This window comes from Amblyomma americanum, chromosome 4, assembly GCF_052857255.1.
Source record: "Amblyomma americanum isolate KBUSLIRL-KWMA chromosome 4, ASM5285725v1, whole genome shotgun sequence".
NCBI lineage: Eukaryota > Metazoa > Arthropoda > Arachnida > Ixodida > Ixodidae > Amblyomma > Amblyomma americanum.
The window spans coordinates 105,549,058-105,569,906 of NC_135500.1; the positions used below are offsets into that span (position 1 = coordinate 105,549,058).

At 44.9% G+C, this 20,849-nt stretch overlaps 1 protein-coding gene across 1 annotated transcript in view; it reads left to right on the forward strand.

Annotated features, from left to right (window-relative positions):
* LOC144129735 (MAM and LDL-receptor class A domain-containing protein 1-like) overlaps positions 1 to 20,849 on the forward strand; it is a 189,224-nt gene that overhangs the window by 75,270 nt on the left and 93,105 nt on the right. Inside the window, 8 exon segments of the mRNA XM_077663821.1 lie at positions 1,648 to 1,864; positions 6,198 to 6,362; positions 6,941 to 7,159; positions 9,141 to 9,173; positions 9,487 to 9,621; positions 13,376 to 13,511; positions 15,730 to 15,838; positions 20,113 to 20,194. Coding sequence (XP_077519947.1) covers positions 1,648 to 1,864; positions 6,198 to 6,362; positions 6,941 to 7,159; positions 9,141 to 9,173; positions 9,487 to 9,621; positions 13,376 to 13,511; positions 15,730 to 15,838; positions 20,113 to 20,194 — 1,096 coding nt within the window.

A 20,849-nucleotide genomic window follows, 5' to 3' on the forward strand; every position in this document is an offset into this window, starting at 1 on the left:
ACACACACACACACACACACACACACACACACACACACACACACACACACACACACACACACACACACACACACACACACACACACACACACACACACACACACACACACACACACACACACACACACACACACACACACACACACACACACACACACACACACACACACACACACACACACACACACACACACACACACACACACACACACACACACACACACACACACACACACACACACACACACACACACACGGGTGTGTGTGTGTGCTTTATTCCAATCGGCAAGATTGATACCCTACTTAAAGCCCGAAAAATTTACTCTGGCAGCTTGACTTTGCGTTTACTAGGTGGCTGCAAACCGTACGCGATGGCACGTGTGGAACACGTATACCATGATCAGTAAAATCCTTGGCTAGGTCGTGGCTGACTGGTCTTAGGCAGCTAATGCTGGCAAGATAATGACCCGTTCTGGTGTTCTATATGTGCTGCGGTGCTAGTGCTGCCTTTTAATTTTGCTGTGAAATATGCGGGATGGCCTTTGGCTCATAGCTCTCGGCGTGTGTTCCCTCGAGCTCTCGTAATCCGCTATATGTTATGAGATTAACCGTGAACTGCCTAAAAACGCTATTTTATTTTCCAGTGAGATTTTATGTAACGATCGAATATTTACGCATACTATGCAGACGAAGCCAGCCCGAATTACTTCATTTTCAAGACTGCTAATCGTGTAAGGTCATCTAAATCACCTAGCTTCCCTCACCACCTTCCCAATTCCTTGCGGTTAGATTAGATTAAATCAACACTTTAGGCCACCTCAGAAGTAATGGATTTCGGCTTGCACCCAAAAGATGAAGCCTCGATCCTAGCCTCAGGGGTCTCATTTCTATGGAGGCGAAATTCTACAGACCCGTGTGCTCTTTCAGTGACCCGGGTACTCTGACCCGTGTACTCTGTCAGTGCTGTTTGAAGAATCTCAGGTGGACTAAATTATCTGGAGCCCTCACCTACGGTGTCTCTAATAACCTAAGTTCCTTAGGCACATTAAGCCGGCTAACACCAAGCCGAATCATTAATTTAAAGTTCCAGTTTGATTTAAATAGCTCTTTTAGGCTCATCAGTATAGCTTCTGAAAATCACACCTGTTCTAGAAACTGCTTGCAGAATTCACAACCGACGTACTTTAGTACACTCTTGACAACTTGAGAATATATTCTGTTTTTCTGGAACTTTCAAAGAAATTTGAGCTTCTAATTTATAATCATCTGTTTGTTAAACTTTCATACGCAGGGATACTTGCGTATCTAATACGTTGCTTACAGCATCTCTTATAACGACGCTCGTGGTTCTTATCTGGCAATGAGTGCCCATCGCCCTTACAGACGCAATATCGGATGGTCCTAAACATGGCCTATCACCGTTACTGTTACTAATATAAGTACATTCAATTTAACCTTAAATGAAAATTAGGACTGTTTCAATACTGCAGCTGATTATTTTGAGAAAGGGCGATGAAGTCTGCATTTGGCAAGAATTGCAACTGGCGGCGGAGGCCAAATAATAATTTTTGCAGGGCTGCTTTTAAGCTGCTGCCTATTTGCCACTAATCTCACGCCACCATTTTGTCTCATTTCTCTTTATGTCAGGTGGTGTTTCGTGCGAAATTTTCGGACGACCCGAATCAATCACTGAGCCTGGACGACATCGTTTTGCGACCAGAGCCTTGCGCACATCCTGCGGAATGCGATTTTGTTGACGGCCTGTGCGGCTACGTGAATAAGTTCCAAGGAGATTTCCGCTGGCTCGTCGGATCAGGCCGACTGGAGACACCTCAGATGCAGCCAGCCTGGCCTAAAGGTCAAGGTATGACACAGCCACTGTCCTCTTCTAAAAAGCGATGCAAGGCCTGTTGTGGCGTTCCACTTTGCGCAAACCGCAAGGTAAGCCAGTAGAGACACGATTTAGAAGCGACAAGTGATGTACAGCTGGTGAAATGTGGAGCAGTTCAACATGACACAAACAGCGCATCTGAAATGATAGGCGGCCAAAGGGAGTGATGATAGTGCTCTCCGGCTGTAGAATGGCTGAGCGTGAGATAATGATGGACAATAACGGTGAGTTATAAGGGGTTCTACGGAGAGTTTCGTCGGTAACGGGAGTACGAGGATTAAAGTGACGAGCACTGGTCACGAATCTCTCAACCTCTTTCATGGGGGACTCTTAGCGAGTTTTTTTTTCCACATTCATTCTATTATATATTTCTGACAAAAAAATTACACGGCTTTTGCGCCGCTGAACCCCACTGAGGCAGGCATGCAGTATGGAGACTTGTTTCCTACTATTGTCGACAAGTACAAATACCGAAAAATTGGCAGTTGCTTAGCTCGGCTATGCCACGATATACGTAACGAGGTACATTTCCCTGGCTGAGCTTGTTGTGGTCACTGTATGTTTACGAATGAGAGACATTAGCCCCCGTCTCGGCTGCTATGCGCCGTCTATTCCGCTCGGCAGTCTGGCATCTCCGTATGGCAAACCGTTCCTCCCTTCGTTCGGCGTCTCCGCTGCTCCCTTCGCCTTCTTGCGCTCATTCTCTCTTTGTTGAGCAACTAAGTGCGAGGCGACCACCTCAGGAATGAAAGAGCTAATCTGCTCTTGACTATACCGCCATTTCTCAGCGGCTGGACTCTCCTTCTCTGCATCCATGTCAAATATTGTGATACAGCCGCCCTTCACATCTCCACTTCTACACGCAATGCTGCGCATGCGACGCGCGGTCCTGGTGATAGAGCGGCGTGCGGCGCACCTGTGGGTCTCTCTGGTTACCATGATATCGGCACATGCGCACAACTTCTCATCCGGGTGACGTCACGCACGGCTCCGATGGTGGAGCGGCTGCGCTGCCGCGGCGATGGCGAAGCGCACGCCGCACCTGCTGCTCCTTCCCGGTTGCCATGGTAATGGCGCATGTACACAACTGGCCTCTCCGGACCAAAGCGAAATGCTAGACTGGAAACGAAGTGTATCTCTCGGTACAATAACAGATAAAGGTTACACTATGCTGTTGCCTTGTTGCCAAATTCAGCGAGAGGTGGCGAATACGTTGGCGGTTTCTGTTTAGCTGAATATGGCCTCGTTATTCTTCATTATTACATTGCTTCAAAGGTATAATAAAGACCAGCTATCGCACCTTTGGTACCTACCTGTAACCTGTGCACAAACGCTATAGGAGAACGCGCGAGAGGCGTTTCGAAGCTGTTGTCGGGTCCTTACGACCACGATAGCCAGCCGATGATAACGGCGGCGGCGAAGGAAACAAAATGTGACTTCTTTTAGCAAGCTCAGAAATTATGAGGTGGAGATCAAGAGTAGATTTCTTCATTTGTAACCTTGCTCTGCTTGTCAGAACTGGAGTAGTGATATAACGTCCTTGTTTAAATCATGGTGACTAGAATGAAAACGGTATATTTTAAGCAATACTTATCAACCAGATTCAATGAAAATGAACATAAAATAGGGCGGTGACTTCAGCGCCATTGCTGGGCACAGGCTCAACATAGGAAAACCAAAATACGAGTATATCTGCAGAAAGCCGCTTTTTTATTTTTGAGGTGTGAAACTATCCAACACTGCTGGCAGCAGCCGAATGCTTATTTCAGACAAAACTTGATACTCGGCGCATGCATCGAGGCACCCTAGTACCCAAGAACTTGCCGCAGGTGCTCATAATCTAGACAAGAATGCATTTCTGCTTTACATTCTAAAACACTAATAAATTCACCAAAATATAATTTTCTGGAAATAAAACGCGCAGTAACGCTATCACCTCCCAGTGGACGCCTCAACTCTATCGTGAAAGATGAGCAAAGGGGTAGATGCAGTGGAGCCGAAGCGAAAGGCTGCGGAATAATTTCGGTCACCTGTGGGTTTTTCACATGCACCGGCATCGCAACGGGCGCCAAATTCGCCCTCGTGCTTTTCGATATCACTGCATATTAATGATCAGGTAGTCTCATTTTCTTAAAGGCGCTCTATTGGGAAAGTGTTTTCTTCTTTACCAGCGAAGAAGAGAAATGTTAAATGGCAACTGCAGGAGCCCATTTCGAACATCCCCGCGCTGCGCAGCCCCGTCGAACTGCAAACATTGGCGGTTTGCAGGTTCAGTCGGGGACAAAAGTCTCTGAGCGATGTGTTCGGCAAACGAAGCAGTTATCTTAATATTTAGCCGCCGGCTCAAGACCAATCCTCTTTTTTCACCTCTACGAGTGCCGTCCCCAGCCGGCGGTTAAGAACAGACGTATAGGCTTCGTTTACGGAGCACGCGATCGAGAGACTTTTTCCCCAACTTTACTACCTTCCAAGGGCAAGAGTAAATTGAAAAGAATTTTTTGCTAAATGAGTTGGAGTATTCCTTTTTTGTGCTCGGGACGCACTGACAATGACAGGGACACGGCACTCGTGCCATCGAAAGTACTTAGCAGCGCCGCGTTCCGGTCTGTGCTTATGCGCCATGCAAGCAGTTTTTCTGCCATACTTTAAAAAATATAAAAAATAAATGTATACACAGACAGATTGATGGGCTTTTATTCAAACGACGAGGCCTCAGATGCAGGGGCAAAAAGCAGATGTGCTCAGCCTGACGCGGCCCATGCACCTGATACTCTGCTAGCATGCAGCAAAGGAAACTGCCGGTTCAAATGTTCAAATGGAACAGCCCGTTTTTGCTTTCAAGTGTGTCGTTTGTGGATTCTTATGACACTCTTGAGCCAGCGAATTGAAACTTTTCGAATATTTTCAATGAGACCCATGCTGAAGCATCTTTAATGAGATAAACCAGCCCTCGGCAGAAACTTGCGCTGCATAAAAAGCATCGGTAAAGGCCAAACAGCGCGAAAAGAATCCCAGCACCCGCCAGTGATCTCGTATGCTGTTCTCTGGCTAAGGAGTGATATAGATAAAAACAAAATAATATTGGCTGTGACGCAAAGAACGCATAAGAGCACGAAACAGGAAGAGCATGGAATTAGTTTTTTTTTTCTAGTCCATATCTTCCATCTGCGGTGTATGTCTTTTATGCGCATCGCAATCAATATGTGCATTCAGCAACTTGCCAAAACCACAATTTTGCTCAAAGAAGCAGGGAACGCAAGTCGTTCGTATGCTCACCTGGCGGTGAAAGTCAAATACGTATTGTAGCTTCCCGGCATTGTTTGCCAGTTCTGGTGCAAACACTTCAAACTCTTAGTGTAGAAGAAGTTGGAACAGTTGCTAACAAATTTAAAACTGGTGCTTTAGAAATGCATAGCTGGTTTTCTCTCTGTAGCGCATTCATATTTAATTCGAAACAAGGCTGAAATTAAAGCCCAGGAAATATCGAGCCCACGAACAGTCGACCATGCCAATCGCCGCCACCAGAATATCCGCAATTAGCCGCGCGGCGTTGTCTATTTGATGCGAACAGATGACGTTATTTGCTCGTTTCCATGAAAGCGGGGCATGTGATACGAGTATAAATACAGCGCAGCCGGCAGTTCTCTGCACAGGCGCGATCACATAAAAACTCCTCCTTGTGGCTGACAAGGGTGAAACCGGAGCCTGTTTAGCTTTCTGGAAGACAACAGTCTCCTCAGCCTGCTTTTGCTTATCAACAGCCTCATTTTGTGCCACATGGGAAGTCTTCGAAATAAAAAAAAATTACGCACCTAATGGGACTGCAAATATCTCGTCTTTCCGAAAAAGAAGCTTGTGAAGTTAATTTTGCATGGCAGGCTTGTTAATTCCACGTTTCACTGACACACGCAAATGCGTAGTACCCACACTGCTGCTGTGCAATCGTTAGGAATTTTGGCCTGATCAGGAATGATTGGCTAATTATGTACTTCCCACACATGACAAGCTACAATCTTTTTGCACTCGCGTAGCCTTTAGAAAAAGATTATTAATGTTTTTCCAGCTAGTCATACAGAATTCAAAGCTGACACGCTTTGCTGTAATGCCGCATTCTCGCCCTCTAAACGTTGGGATGTAGATGTAGACATCGACAAGTTATAGTGCAAATCATAAAATTGAACAAGATCACGGACAGCTATCTGTTATTTTCTGTTTGTTTCTATTTCGCGCCACTTGTACGACTCTTTTCACATCAGCTAGCTCTACTACAGAGTCATCTGCCAATTTTCCTCTTCACAAAACGCAGGTCGTCGATCTTCGTTCGCCTACCTGGACCTAACCACGGGAAAGGCGAGGAACGATGTGAGCAAAGCGTCCCAGGGCGTCAAGACGGTGGGGCTGTTGAGTCCGCTTTTCGATGTCACCGACGACAACACGGCCGTTACATTTGACTATTTTAGAAGTGGCCCAGGTGAGCCAAAACGTTTTGATTCTTTCATGTTTCTATAGCAATCATTAGTGGCGCAAATAGGCGCCGTATGTGGAGCTGTCACAGTGCAAATGATGATGATAATGGAGGTGATGAATTTTAACGGCAGAAGGGCACCTTTGACCAAAGAGCTCATTGCGCAAGACAGTATATTTCATTACGCAAGGTGATGTTAAAGATTCATTTCTTAAACATTTCGTCCCTGATAAGACGCGAACAATTCCAGGCAATATTTTACCCATTGTATCACCGCTGGGTATCCGGCGGCACTGGGGATCGAACCCCGCATCTCCCGCATGGCAATCACAGTACAAGTGCAATCCAAACTAATTTTGTTCGGGAAAAGGGCAAGCTGGAGGTTTGCTCGCTTCTGTTTGCAGCTGAGTTTTAATCCTTTCTGTCTTCGCTTGGGGCTCTGTTCAATTGAATCTGCTCAATTTTTGAAATGAGCTGCTTTGCTTACATAAAAGGATGTTTGTCGCACCAGAAACTCAAATGGCGACATTTTTTCTGTCAGATACCTCTCACTTGGGTTTGGTATTCTTGTTCCACCTTCGCAGATATAACATCAGCCAACCTGTCCGTGTCCTGCTACGGAGACAGTGTTGCAGGCGTTGTGCAGCTGGCTCGCGAGTTGGACGAAGTCACGAACTGGGCGACGGCGAACGTGAGCCTTAAGCGAGGCACCAACTGCCAGCTAGCGGTGCTGGTGGAACGAGGTGATGGCGCAAAAGGAGCGATGGCCATCTCAGCAGTTCAAGTCACGAGATCGAAGCCAGGTACTCAGATATTCATGACGAAGTTTCAGTCTGGAAACTGGAAGCGGCAGAGATCATGCTGATTACCAAGTAGCTCTAATGTCCCGAAGTAGAAATCCGGTGCTCCGATGCACCGTACGTGTGCACACTCTGCACACGACTTATTTACACCTGTCTTTTGCGCGCTCTAGTCGCACAGACCGACAGTTTAAACACTGGTCCCATGTGTCTGCGAGTTGTAATTTCGCCTCACTATTGCGTGACCGCTTTTCACTAGTGTAACTACAATTAGAGAGTGCCGGTCGGTGCCAGTGGCCGTCCTTCCTTAAGGAATCCACTGCGTGGAACTGCGTGGAAACTTTGCTTAGTTCACGCTATACATTTAACGCTATATGGGGGTACAGACAAAGGGAACAAAGGAGGGAAAGCTTCAGGGTGCTTGCCACCGTGTCGACAAGAGGACTTCATCCAGGCAAAGCGTTCGTTGTTGGCGGGGTTTAAATAAGCCCTTCACTCGGAAAAAGGTTATCTTGTCGAAACGTTGGCAGCCACCCTGAAGCTTTCCCTTTCCTTGTTCACATTGTGTCCGCCAAGAAACTACCTGCCTACCCACTCCACAATGGGCTATGTGGTGGCGCTTGATTGGACGCTGTAGTTAAAAAAATGATTTCGCTTGTTCAAGTGTCTTCGATTGTAACTTGCTTACTACTAGCACAGGACTGCAAGCGGGGAACTGCAGGAAAGCCAAAGTTTTAATTAAGCTAAGCGTTCTTTTCGTTTTCTGAAGTCGCGTATTACGCGGATAAAAAGAACGAAAGAACCAAACTTAAACAGCTGCGTGATTAAACGATCCAAATAAAACGCAAATAACCATTTCAAAGAATCCATATGAACACAGGATAGGAGGGCGGGATTCTTGCTAACACTAACGAAAGTAAACAAGAGACGAGCGAAAGCCTCAGTCCGACATTCATTGTTTCGACACGTCCTGTTGTCGAAACATTGATTAGCGAACTGAGGCTCCTCCTCAACCCTTGTTCACTCTCTTGTAAGAATAGCTACGAGCTGCGAAGCGGCAGGATACTTCCCAGTTACTGTACAACGTTTGATTCCTTGTACAAAACGATCCTTGGCGTGCTTTGCTATGAAAGAGAAGCATCAAGCGAGCCAATATACTAAAATAGCGCCTAAGTCACGTTCATGCGCTACACTGTTCAGATACGTATTCAGCCATGCATCAATAAGCCCACTAGCACCTGATTTCAGTTTGACATATTCTTACCTCCAGTACTGCGTAAAGTAGTGCTCAGAACGCGTCTCGTAACTTTTTTTTCGCTCCAGCGATACCGTTGTCAAGACTAAGAATTTGGGCGTAAAAAATACGTGTCCGCTATTTTTAATTTTTCAAGGTACTGTACAAAATGAGCATGTGTCCAATTTGAACATCATTCAAAAGGTGTTATATCATTTTGTCATGCATCTCATGCTCCGCCTTTTGTGCAGGCATTTCGCTCATCATCTCTATGTACTCGCAGATACCTATTATTGTCGCCAGCCTAGATTTTATTGTTTACACTTGTTCTAAGCTCTGTTTATATTATCCTTCTCATTCTTACAGCGTATACTCCGTTTTTCTAGCGACACCTCTCGCCCTCTGTCGCACAGACCTCCCAGACACGCGGCTGCAGTCGAGCTGCAGTAGTCAAGACTAGTTTAATTTTTCCGGCTATCTCAATATCAAGACTTCATGGCAGCAGCCAACAGATTCGTCTCCTGAGAAGAGCGCCAACAATTACGGTTGCTGCATTACTTAATTTTTCTTTTTGCTAAAATGGTTCAAACTAGCCAAGCCAAGGTGTTGAAGAGAGCAATATGTAGGCCATCACGTACCAAGTAATTTTTAAGGCTGCCAGTTATAAGGGTGCGGGCTTCGATTTGTGCAAAGACTCTTCTCATTCTTTTGCGTTGTAATGCGAACTAAATGTCTCGTCTTTTTTTTCAGATGTAAAACCCCCGCCGGCCACGGATTCTCCGAGTGAGTACGCGATGCTTTAAGACGCTTGCGCGTAGCATGTTGGCGATACTAAAAAAGCCATCACCGAGAAAGCGTCAAGGTTAGACAATTTACAAAAAGAGGCCAATCTCGCTTCATTCCTTAGTTACGAGATGACACTGATTTTAGTCTCAATTTCAATATCGGCAGTAATGAGTTTGTCTACTGCAAGGGCCATGTTGTTCCATTTTATCCGTCCACTAAAATCTCGCTCTCAGAACATTATCGCCACGGCACATATGATACTGTCGTGTTTTCAGCACTGATATTTTTCTTTTGCTGCCTTCAATTTCAGCTCGGTGCACATTTGAAGAAGGAACCATGTGCGGCTGGAAACCGTCGGACGTGTCAATCAAGTGGGCGCTCAACGATCCGTCCAAGAAGATTCCCGACTTCCCACGCTTTGACCACACAGTCAAGGCGTACAGGGGTGAGAATAGTCAAGTGCTTAAGAAAACCCTTTGTCCCATGTGTAACATTTCGGTGAGTTCTCAGTATCCAGAAGGCAGTTGTCAGCTGTCACATCCTTTATGAAGTACAAAAAGTAGTAACCACATTGCTAAATAGGAAGCCTAGATTCTCTTACAGGTTACTGGAAAGAGGGAAAAAAATGTAAAGAAAATTTAATCTTCACTGGAAGCTGCTATTTACTGACGAGAGTACTTGCCTACCACTGAACCCGCTTTAACGAAGTTTGCAGGCGGACCCATTATATCAGATGGTGCTAAGAAAAAACCTTATCAGATTCTTAAAATGAACGACACAGGTATCTTTGGCAAGATTAAACCCTCACTACTCTTGGTCGGGGTCGCCTAGTCCACTAGATGTGAGTACTACACATATTTCGCCTCAAAATATTATTTTTCATCTGCTTCAGGTACCCGAAAGTGGTCAGTGATAAGGTTTTAGAAATTTATAGGAAGCTGCCAGGGCAGCTGATTTGCGAAATTAGCCGAAACTCGCTGTGTACTTCAGCCTATAAATCTACGGTCGCCATTAACCCCCAAAAGCCTTAGAAGAAACAGCGCTACAATTAGTATATATTAAGGGGGTATTTACTCATTGGCATCAACCCAAGCGCAGCCATACAGCTACAAAGGAAAGCTAAACAGCTTTCTCAGAAACATCGATGTTAAAGAAAAATGCCTCCTGGTCCGGGGTCGCAATTAAAGAAAATTGGTCCTGGCTGTATGTCTGCGCTTGGGTGCATGCCAATGAGTAATTACTCGCTTATTGCAAATTTACTCCACATTGGGGGATTTCCCTTAACATTCGACCAGATCTCACTCTGGGCAGTGTGTTTACTCGCGTATCAGTATACTCGGAGACCTATGTTATCCCGTACGCCGCCTGTTTTAAGCGTGTTCAACGGGGTACCATCTATCCATGTTCAAGAGAGGCGCAGTCCGGGCTGAAATTTCTCGAAGACAACGAATCGAGGTGGATGATTGCTGAACTGATTGAATATTGAGCTTTCTTCGCGCCGACGCAACGCGGAGAGTTCTGGGGCAAAATCGAAAATAATTTTACTCAGGTGTTTTCGTTAACACGGAAAGGAAATATTGTTTTCGAACGTGCTCTTACTTTTTCTCTAAAAAAAATGGGCCTGCCGCGTCACCCATAAAGCTCGGGGCTTTTTGCTCAACATCCGAATATGCCACAGTAACTGAGCCGCCCCGGGAGGTGGATATTTGAAGCAGTCACCTCGCTTATTGCTTCAGCGCTGATCCTGCTCCAGGGGGAAGGGGGCAATGTTTCGTATTTTGAGATTTTCGGACGCAGTGGGCTAAGATTACAAAGTAAATGTGTCCTACCTTCTCCACTCATTTCAGAAGATTGGTCGAGTCCTATTACGTCATTATCGTATTGTAACAGGGCTCCCAATGTATCATTTATATTCTCTCAATGCTGTAACATGAATTAAGTGAATTGAAGTCATGTACAAGCGCAGAACAAACAGGGACAAAGAAGGATGGGACACCACCAGCGCTTACTTCCAACTAAAGATTTACTGACAAACAAGCACATTACATACAACCTTGCTGCATGACGTCAAACTGACAGCACTGCCGACATCAAGTGGCCGCGCCCAAAAACATTTTTTCTTTTTTAGTGAGTGATACAGATGGTGCGCTGACGCAGGATGGACCCGCTTTTCTAATCAATTCTGTTTCTATTATCTCTCTAACATCCTGGCACCTATGCTTGGCCACTATCTTGCATGCGCTGAAAAAAGGACTGCATGGTTTCTTATTCTTCTCCGCGCAGTCATGGCAATGTTCAGAAAGACGACCATCCCTATAATTGCCTACCTTCCTCCTGTGCTCCAGCAATCTTTCATTCAGACATCGGCCAGTTTGACCGATGTACCTAGAACCACACGATAGAGGAATTTCATATACTACTTCACAAGCACACGCTACAAAAGGATCTCGGTGCTTGATAGCGCATGGTTCTTTTGGCTTTTGGAAAGAATTGGTCATTTTCACTAGTTTTTCCAGCTTCTCGGGCGCCGACAGCACTACTTTGACGCCACTGCGTTTTGGAATCTTCTTTAGGCGATGCGAGGTGTGCAAATAAGGAACGACTACTATCTTATTTCCATTAGCTTCGCTCTGGTTCCTGTCCTTTTTCTTTGGCGTTTTCAACATGCCTTCTGATACAGAAACAATGCGGCTGATCAAATAACCAGCTGACTGGAGGCGCGTCACTTGGTTTTGAAAACTATGGCTCAGTGAATGGCAACACGACTTTTTTAATGCATTACTTAGACATTGCTTAGCGATTGCTCTCTTTACAAGTTTCGAATGTGATGAATGAATTGGTAAGAGAGGTTTATTAGCCCTTGGATGGTACTCCCAACAAGTAGAATTTTCAGTGAAATTTAGCTTTAAATCTAAAAACTGTAAAACACCACCTCTTGGAATTTCATGCGTCAGTACTAAAGGATTAAAACACTCACCAAAAAGAGTTAAAAGCTGGTTGACAGTGGCCGAAAAATCCGTGCACCCTTGTAATAAAATTTAAAAAAATCATCCACGTATCTAAAGACAGTCACATTGCTAAAATCCTTCAGGCGGTCACAAACGACTCTGTCACAATGGGCTAAAACAATGTCACTGAGAACAGGAGCAATACACGAACCTATACACTCCCCTTGCTTCTGAATGAAAGCTTGTTCATTCCATTCAATGTACGTTGACCTGAGATAAAATGAAAGCAATTTTTAAAAACTTGCTAGGGACAAACCTGCTGCATTTTGAAAAGCTATTAACCCAAAACAATGAATGCACTCTTCCACACAACTCAGGAGTTTTTCCTGTGGCAAGGAATAATACAAATCCTTTATGTCAAAAGAGCAGGCCATAAGACCATTGTTATGATTCCTCTCCAAGAACTCTCCAAGAAGTGAATTGTTCCTCCCTTTTTTTTCATGTGTCTCACATGATGTGGTTCTATGCTATGTTTTCACATGTCAGCAAATTTTGCTGCCTCCACATTTGTGAACACTGTGGCTTGTTTACGAGGATATGGTACGGTCCAAAAAGTGCTCACAAGCTTGGACGGAGCGCCAGAAGGGTCGTGCTTACAGATAGGAGGTTAACCACAACGTGTGAAATTGATGACAGGCGCTTAGGAGATTGCATTCCGCTCAGAACTCATCAATGTGCCGGCCACTACTTTCAAAGCCATATCAAAGCGGCGAATTGCGAAATTTGGATCTAGACAGTCAGTGGGGCCGTGTGTTCGTTTCTAGCTTGTGCGCCTTTGTGTGCACGTGTGCTAGTTTCTGTGGCCGCTTTGCCAGCCCTGTTTAAGGTTGTTTTTTAAAGAAATTTAGAGGCGACAGCGCCTGACTTGTGGACAGTGGGGAGGCGAACGCGCCTTTGCACTCCTGAGCCCGGTTGCAAGGGGGTAAATGGACAACAAATTAACAAATGTCAGTGAAGCTGGGCACGTTCATTTTCGATTGTTTTTGCGTTTAATTTAGGTTTTCTTAAATGTTAGTGATGGGAGAGTTACCCTATGGCCTGCCAACCTACCTAGTCAAGTCGTGCTGCCACTGTGTAGTAACTTGATTCTACTTCTAAATGAAATGTGTTGAAAGGCTGGATTGAGTCGAATTCCTTCATGTGCACAGTTAAACGATTGTAACAACATTCCTACTTTCTTTTCTCTTCTAGGGCGCTTTCTTTTCGCTTCGAACAACGAAATCAATTTTGCACTAGCAAGCATTGAAAGTCCCGTTCTGGACGTGAATGCAACCAATGGCGCCTGCCTGAGCTTCTGGCTGTTCACTGTCCACGCATATCATAACAAGTGAGTATACCGAGAAAAGGTCGGGTGCGAGTAGGAAAAAAAAGGAATAACATGGCCAAGAGTGTTAGTTTCACAGATGGCGGAGACGTGTGTGCACATTTGCTGCACCACGTGAAATGGATCTCTAGTGTTTTAACATCGCTTCTTGAACAGATGTGTATAACAAAACTTTAACACAAGGAACTTACACATGGACGTCCTAATTAAGGAAGAGTATTTAATTCAGGTACATAAATTTTCTCTAGTTGGTTACGGCATCTTTAGTATGCTTCTGCAATGGTATACTTAAAACAAGGCGTTTTCATTGCTATGCATGGGGATCTTAGCAAATATTTACAAGCAACAGGATCTCTCAACGCCGGCGGGCGCTTTCAAAGAGAGTCTCACGACTGAGGAGAAAGCTGCTTGTAGGCTACATCTTGTAGGCTCATTGACACTCGTCCGGCATCCGTGACTTTTTTGCCAGCCTCTTAGAGAGACGTGTGCCTTTTTTGTGCCTTGTGTACCTGATTCATTCATTCATTCATTCATTCATTTCAGTGAGTAGTACATTAAACGCGTAAGTAGGGTCCGTATGAACCAGCCTCGCTAAATAATATCAATGCGCAATTCTCCTCTTATATTAAATGCGCAATAAAGACCTATCTAAAAGCCTGCCTTGAACTTGTAATACTTAATTTTAAAACAGAACAAAATTAACGCAAGAAATAGTCTGGCATTAGCGAGAACGAACAGACGCGGACCGCCCCTATAAATGAGGGCTTTAACCGCTGTCTGTCAGCCCGAGCTTGAATGGCTTTGACATGCGTCGTCAAATGACCGCTTCTTCGGATCAGGACCGATTAAAGGCGCACGCTATGTGAGCTTCACTATAACATGCTGGAGCACCAACAATTTTATAAAATGGGCTTTTAGAGTTCGTATAGCGCTTTTCACGGCATAGCATTGTCAGGGTGAAGTGCATTAGAATGCAGCTGAAGCGTGCTAACTAGCTGCCTGGTTAACTAATACTGAAGAGCTCGCTTTTAATGCGGTCGCATTAGAAACTTTATTGGAAAAAATGTGTTGTTCAGAACACTCGCTGATTGGATGGGAGGATTAACGTAACAGACAATATTTGCGAATTTTGCTGCGTGGAAGTATAACCAAACCGGATAAATTCCCCTTGCTGAATGGAACTGACGACACCAGAACCGATATGACGTCATTTTTGGTAAAGGCATCAACAGCTTCTAATACTATCTTATGGCCAACACGTAATTATTTAGATGTTCCTGTAATTATTGCTGTAAGGCTCTTTAGTTGTAGCATACCGTAAGCAATATCCGTATGAATTCTGTTTCGGAAACGTCATTCCCGTCGCCGCTGAAGCGCAAGCAGTTTTGGGCCCGCACACGGCTGAAACCGAAGCTGAGTGACCAGGAAGAGCGCCAGCCACGCCTACGTGCACACGTCCCACAACGGCGCGCTGGTCACGTGTCTTGTGCCCGCTCGCCGCTACCAATCGGACACTGCGAAAGGGGCACGTGACACCCGCCCCACTGTGCAACGCGCGCTTGTAGGCGTGGCAGACGTCCATTTTGGCCGTGCGGTTTAGGATTTTCCCTTATGTGGCCGCAGGATTTCTTCCGCTGCCGCGGCAGTGGCAATGTCGAAACTCTAAAAACAAATATGATTGTTACTTACAGTGGAACACAAGCACCTCAGTAAAATAAATAAGTGACCTTACAGTAATAATAAAACGTTAACTATTCAACCAGCCTGCTAATTAGCATGTCTTAGTGCTGTTCATTTGCACTACACCACCACCGAAAAAAGCGCTCTTGTAGCTGAAGAAACTGATTTTTAAAAACAATTTTGTGTCTTAGGGGAAACAGCCTGTAATGAAAACACAGGGTGCATAAAACGCTTCGTGAAGAGTCAAGAGCACTCAAGAGTAAGTAGGCCCAGTGTAGGTTCTTGTTAAAACGCTCACAGCCTTACTGTTTACTGTCATACAGTAGGAATGAGGAATCGTGAATAAAGAGTCATAATCGGTAAAGTGCTCCTTACACAACCGCTGAAAGACAGGGCTATTTTACACACTTTCGCATTTAAATCAGCAACGTGCAGCAGGCCGAGTCATAGAAAAAGAAAAGATATAAGAATATGTTCGCTGACCACGACTGCTGTCTTGAGCATCTTGGCTTATGCCTAACTGACGAAATCTTTTCGACAGCTTCGCCGTGTTCGCAGATAGACAAGTCATATTCCAGACCAACGCTCACTCCAGCCACCGTTGGCAACACGTGCTGGTCGACTTCCGAAGGACTACAGAAAAGTTCAAGGTGCGTGTTAGACGAAAATGATTGATTGTTGCTTCTTATTCTGCGACAACAAAAAGCAAGTGAGGCAACGGAGGTCGTGTAATAGAGCTTGTTCGTGTGTTTATTTTTCTGCCACCTTATAACTAAGGGCTGTTGCCTAAAATTATAATTGGCAGCCAGCAAGCAATGTTGGTAATTTGTTCTGTTATCAAAGGCGAGGGTTGCCGAAGACAGATAACGACAGTATGGGCCGTATTCTATAAGCTGTCCATTTTCGGTTGCCCATTTCGCGTCCCTTCGGACCTCCGTCAGTGGTCAATCAGATATACCCGCGGCTTTCAGCGTCTGTGGCGAGCCCACCGGGCCATTGGGTGGTTGGGGACCGTATTTCACCATTGGCTGAAATCGGATGCAGTATGAAGCCAATGTTCAGGTGAACCGCAGCCTCTGTCAAAAGCAGGGTACCGGACCTAACAACTGGCTGCGACTTGTCGGGTAATGCAATTTTATGGTGAGAACCGGTCGCCAACCACCCAAAGGCTAGGTCACCTGCCCCAGACCCTTGCAAGCCGCGGGTATAACTGAGGGGACCAAATAGGGGCAAAATAGACTACGGTGAATGGACAGAATATAGAATACGGCACTAGGTCTTCGTTCCGCTGAGGCCTATTAGCGATAATAATAATAATTGGTTTTTTGGGGGAAGGAAATGGCGCAGTATCTGTCTCATATATCGTTGGACACCTGAACCGCGCCGTAAGAGAAGGGATAAAGGAGGGAGTGAAAGAAGAAAGGAAGAATAGGTGCCGTAGTGGAGGGCTCCGGAATAATTTCTACCACCTGGGGATCTTTAACGTGCACTGACATCGCACAGCACACGGGCGCCTTAGCGTTTTTCCTCCATAAAAACGCAGCCGCCGCGGTCGGGTTCGAACCCAGGAACTCCGGATCAGTAGCCGAGCGCGGAAATGAGTGTGGTGGCATTTGGCGCGTGATTCTGGAATGTTTTACAGAACTCTGTGCTTTTCAAGAACGTTGTGCCATGTCTCTCCACTCATCACTCATCGCGAGGAAATTCTTGTGCCGTTATAAACTGACGCCACCATTACAAGAAAACACCAACAAATGGCGATTATGTTGCTAAGCAATTTTGTATTCTGGCAAATGATTTGAAACTTCATCCTTTTTTTTTATTTTCAATGACGACAGTGCGAAAGACGTAGATGAAAAAGTGCAAACACAGGACAAACGTTTGTCCTGAGTTCCCTCAGCTTTCGCCCAGGTCTTTCGCGCTTTCGCCATTGAAATGCACCACCAACACAACTCGTCTGTTTATCTATAGTGTTTATCTCTTTTTTTTTACTACTAGTCAACCACAAGCTTGGAAAACAAAAGCGTGTGAAACGCACATCATCAACTCGGAACCGTTACTTGTCGCTGCGTACGCGCGGTAACTTATTCTCAATGTCGAGGGCATGAACCTAGGCTTATTAGCCGTAGTGACATTGCTGCGTTAGGTACGTTGCTGGTTCATCCGCTTGGCCACCTCTGCGCTTTGATTTCTTTGCTGATGCGGAACATCCTCTAAGTACCTTTCTATGGAGTTAAATTTCGCTGTGTTCGCACAGTTTCTCATCATTCTCAATCCATAGAAGACAAATAAACAACAAAGAAGGTGTTAGCAGTTGATATAACTTTAATATTGAATTCATATGTACTTTATGTTGAGGAAAGCAACATTGAGACGCAAGCTACGAGAAAAGAAACAGCAATACAGATTGCATTTATTTGTATTTCGTGCAATTCGTAGTGCTGCCTTCTGTTGACAATTTAGGGAGGCACTTACGTCATATTTGGCACCAACAGATGGCACAGGATCATTCTACAAACAAACCGATGGGCGGGACAAACAATCCGGACACAAACACGGAAAGTGCAAGGTGGACGCCAGGAATGCATTCCGCTATTAAAAAACAGAATAGACTGGGACAGCAAAGTAGCCGTTACAAAATTATTCCAACTTTGTCCTAAAGCTAAAGAGTGTGATTGGAAAAAAGCGCTGGTGTTTTTCCTTTGCAAGGCATCGTCATTCCCGAATTTTCATGGGGAGGCCCGTCCCAAAGCAGTGCTGTGATGCAAGAGAAGTGCTGGGAATACGGTGCGGTATTATGAATGCGGAGGGAGTTATTCTTAGGCCTTGCAAGTTCACCAATAAGCACCGGAAGTAGCGACTCGGCGCGCTTCAGTGCGCACTTAACGTCACCGAAGCGCATGAATTAGGCTTGTCTACCGTCGGTAAATTGTAAAATGGTTGCGAACTAATTTAACTGTTTGGCTCGAGATTCTTCATCATCGGCTTTTCAATGAACAGGGCTTGAAAACAACTCCACCTGTAATTGTCTACCTACGCCCATCCCCTGCGATCTTTGTTTTCGAGTGCTGGGAATCAGGTGGTGTATTCGCAGCGTTTTCTCGCGTGAGAATATTCATGTTCAGCCTTGTGCTGGTTGTTCATACGTTACAGATAAATGCGCCCAGTAGAAGCCCTGACTAACTTTTCGAGCCTCGTTTCAAGCTTACATACCACAGATATTATTTTGTTGCGATTTTATTGTTTCATTCGTCGTTTCCTCCGAAGCACCTAAATTGGGCGGCTGTCGGAAAATCCAGCTTTGCGCTTAGACAAACTCGCGGAGGGAAAAAATACAAAATGCAGTAACACAGAAAGATGCTGTGCACAACGCTGTCACTGGATTTTATTGCTATTGTCTCCGCCGACTTAGCTTGCAAGTTTTTTTCTTAATTTTGCGCAACTTTCCAAACTAACGCCTTTTCTAAGGGTTATTTCAAATCATCATTCCAAGCTATTGTACTGATGAAAACTACACCCGGGCAAGTAATAGCGCTCTCCATGCTAAATCGGCGTGCCTTAATAGGAACAGCGGTGACAGTTGTTACTGTGGGCATCTGCGCTTTGAAACCAAAAAAGCAGGTGGCTGAATAGTGTTTCGTCCTTTGTGTACATATTGACAGAGCATGCTGTTTAGGTGAATAAATCGCATTATACTAGATTGCATGGTACTGCCTTCAAGTTCACTGCATCGCGGATACAGACAACACTGCACGAATTGCTGCCGAAATTATAATATAGAATTTCAAATCCAAATAATGTAATTTATTTATTAGAAAAAACACTCACGAAATGCCTGATGGAGTTGTATATATCCGGCCCAAGCCCGGTTTGCAGCGCTTTTAGGAAACGACACATTCGCAAAATACACAATTCCTGATTGTGTCAGCTTCCCATTGTTCTCTAGGTGATCATCTAATGTTTTAAAAAATTCGGAAAGGGTTAGTAGTTGATAAAGTTATCCCAGATATTTACCGGTGTCCTTCCTAGCCAGGTTTCTCTCAAAGTCTGATGGAATACACAACATGGGTCATGAAGTGAGGTATTCAGTCATTTATGCATGTGAAGTGCGGCATGGTACGAACCAGAATTTCCAGTGTCCTCGAAGGAAATGGAAGCAACCTGCGCTGATGAATCAAAGCTAAAACTCAGTAGTGAGCCAGCTTGTGTCTGTTCTCTTCGTTACTTGCACCCCTGTTACTTGCCTGATTTTGTGAAAATCAGCACTCTACCACACTTGCTTGCGGTAATGACCTTGATGCCCTATATTTCTTGCACTGCGACATGACACTACAGACGATATTCATTGTAGTCGCCAGAATTGCCTGAACGCCATATTTATGTGTATGAGTAGCAGCCCTTCCGTCATTATCATGGCAGCTACCGAATTATTACAGTGCTTGTACGCGCTAATTCAAGATGCTCAAAGAGCTTATTTTTTCATAGTTTGTTTCTCTGAGTCATCATCTGCAGCGATTGATAGCACAGTATTTATTGTTCGCGGGTGCCTCACACGCACACTTGCGATTATCTTCTAAAAAAATAGGCCTGCCACAGTGGGCACTTGTCCAGTGGGTACGATCCAGCCTATGATGCGCTGCTGACATTTTCTTTCTTTTATTATTTGTTCTCCTCCGCTCCTGTATTTATGTGCCAGTAGTAGTGCAGCAGGTGGTGCCTTTGCGCAAGCCCATGCAAATTCTGTTTCAGTGAACTTACAATAACTAAATGCTAAGCGTGTAGCACCGCAAAATGGCGGAACAGTAGTGTAATGAAAATTCCCAAAAGGAAAAGCCTAGCCATCGAAAAGCCTCATATTTATGCGCACCTGTTACTCAGAACCGACGTCAAAAATTCTTATAAACTTCTAAATTCTGATATCCAGCTCCTGATACAAGCGTTCTTCGGACGCGGGCTGGTCGGGCTGGATGACATACAAGTGGATTCTGGACGTTGCCCACCGAGAGGTAAGAAAAATTTGGTCTTATATTTTGCAGCCATGACGTGCGTCTGAAATTGATGCAGCCTGACGTAAATAAAAATGTAAACTAGAAGATTCGATAGCTGTGGTGGTAAAGGTGCACGTGCCGAAGCATAGAACATTGAACTAGCAATACGTTCCCTTTAAGTACGTGCGGCATTTTGTCAAAAATAGAGAGCACTTGAAGCAAGCCCTCTGAGCGGGCGCAGTATACAGATCGGTGGCACACCTTCCCGAACGCTCTTCATTCCAGGTTAAAGAGGTAGACGTCGACAGCCTCCCAATTACCTTCAGGACATATTGGATGATTATGCTAATAAAGCACAGCGGCGGCCTGATGGTTTGAGTATCCACATCACATGAAACAATGAATCATATCCAACTGTAAAATAAACTAAGTATCCATGTGCTGTGATTAAACTATCATTTGCGTGTGTGTAACAGTACTGAGATTATTCTGGTGATCTGTTATGAAGATATTGTACATATTTGTTATTTCATGCATTCTCTTGTTATTGTTTTACTGCTGCCTGTCATCGCCGTGCCAAGCCGCTACGGGAGATGGGAGCTTTGTCAAGCCGCGTGCGCGGCTTTTTTTTCCTTTCTCCTCAGCCATTGTACATGACTGAAATAAATGCAAA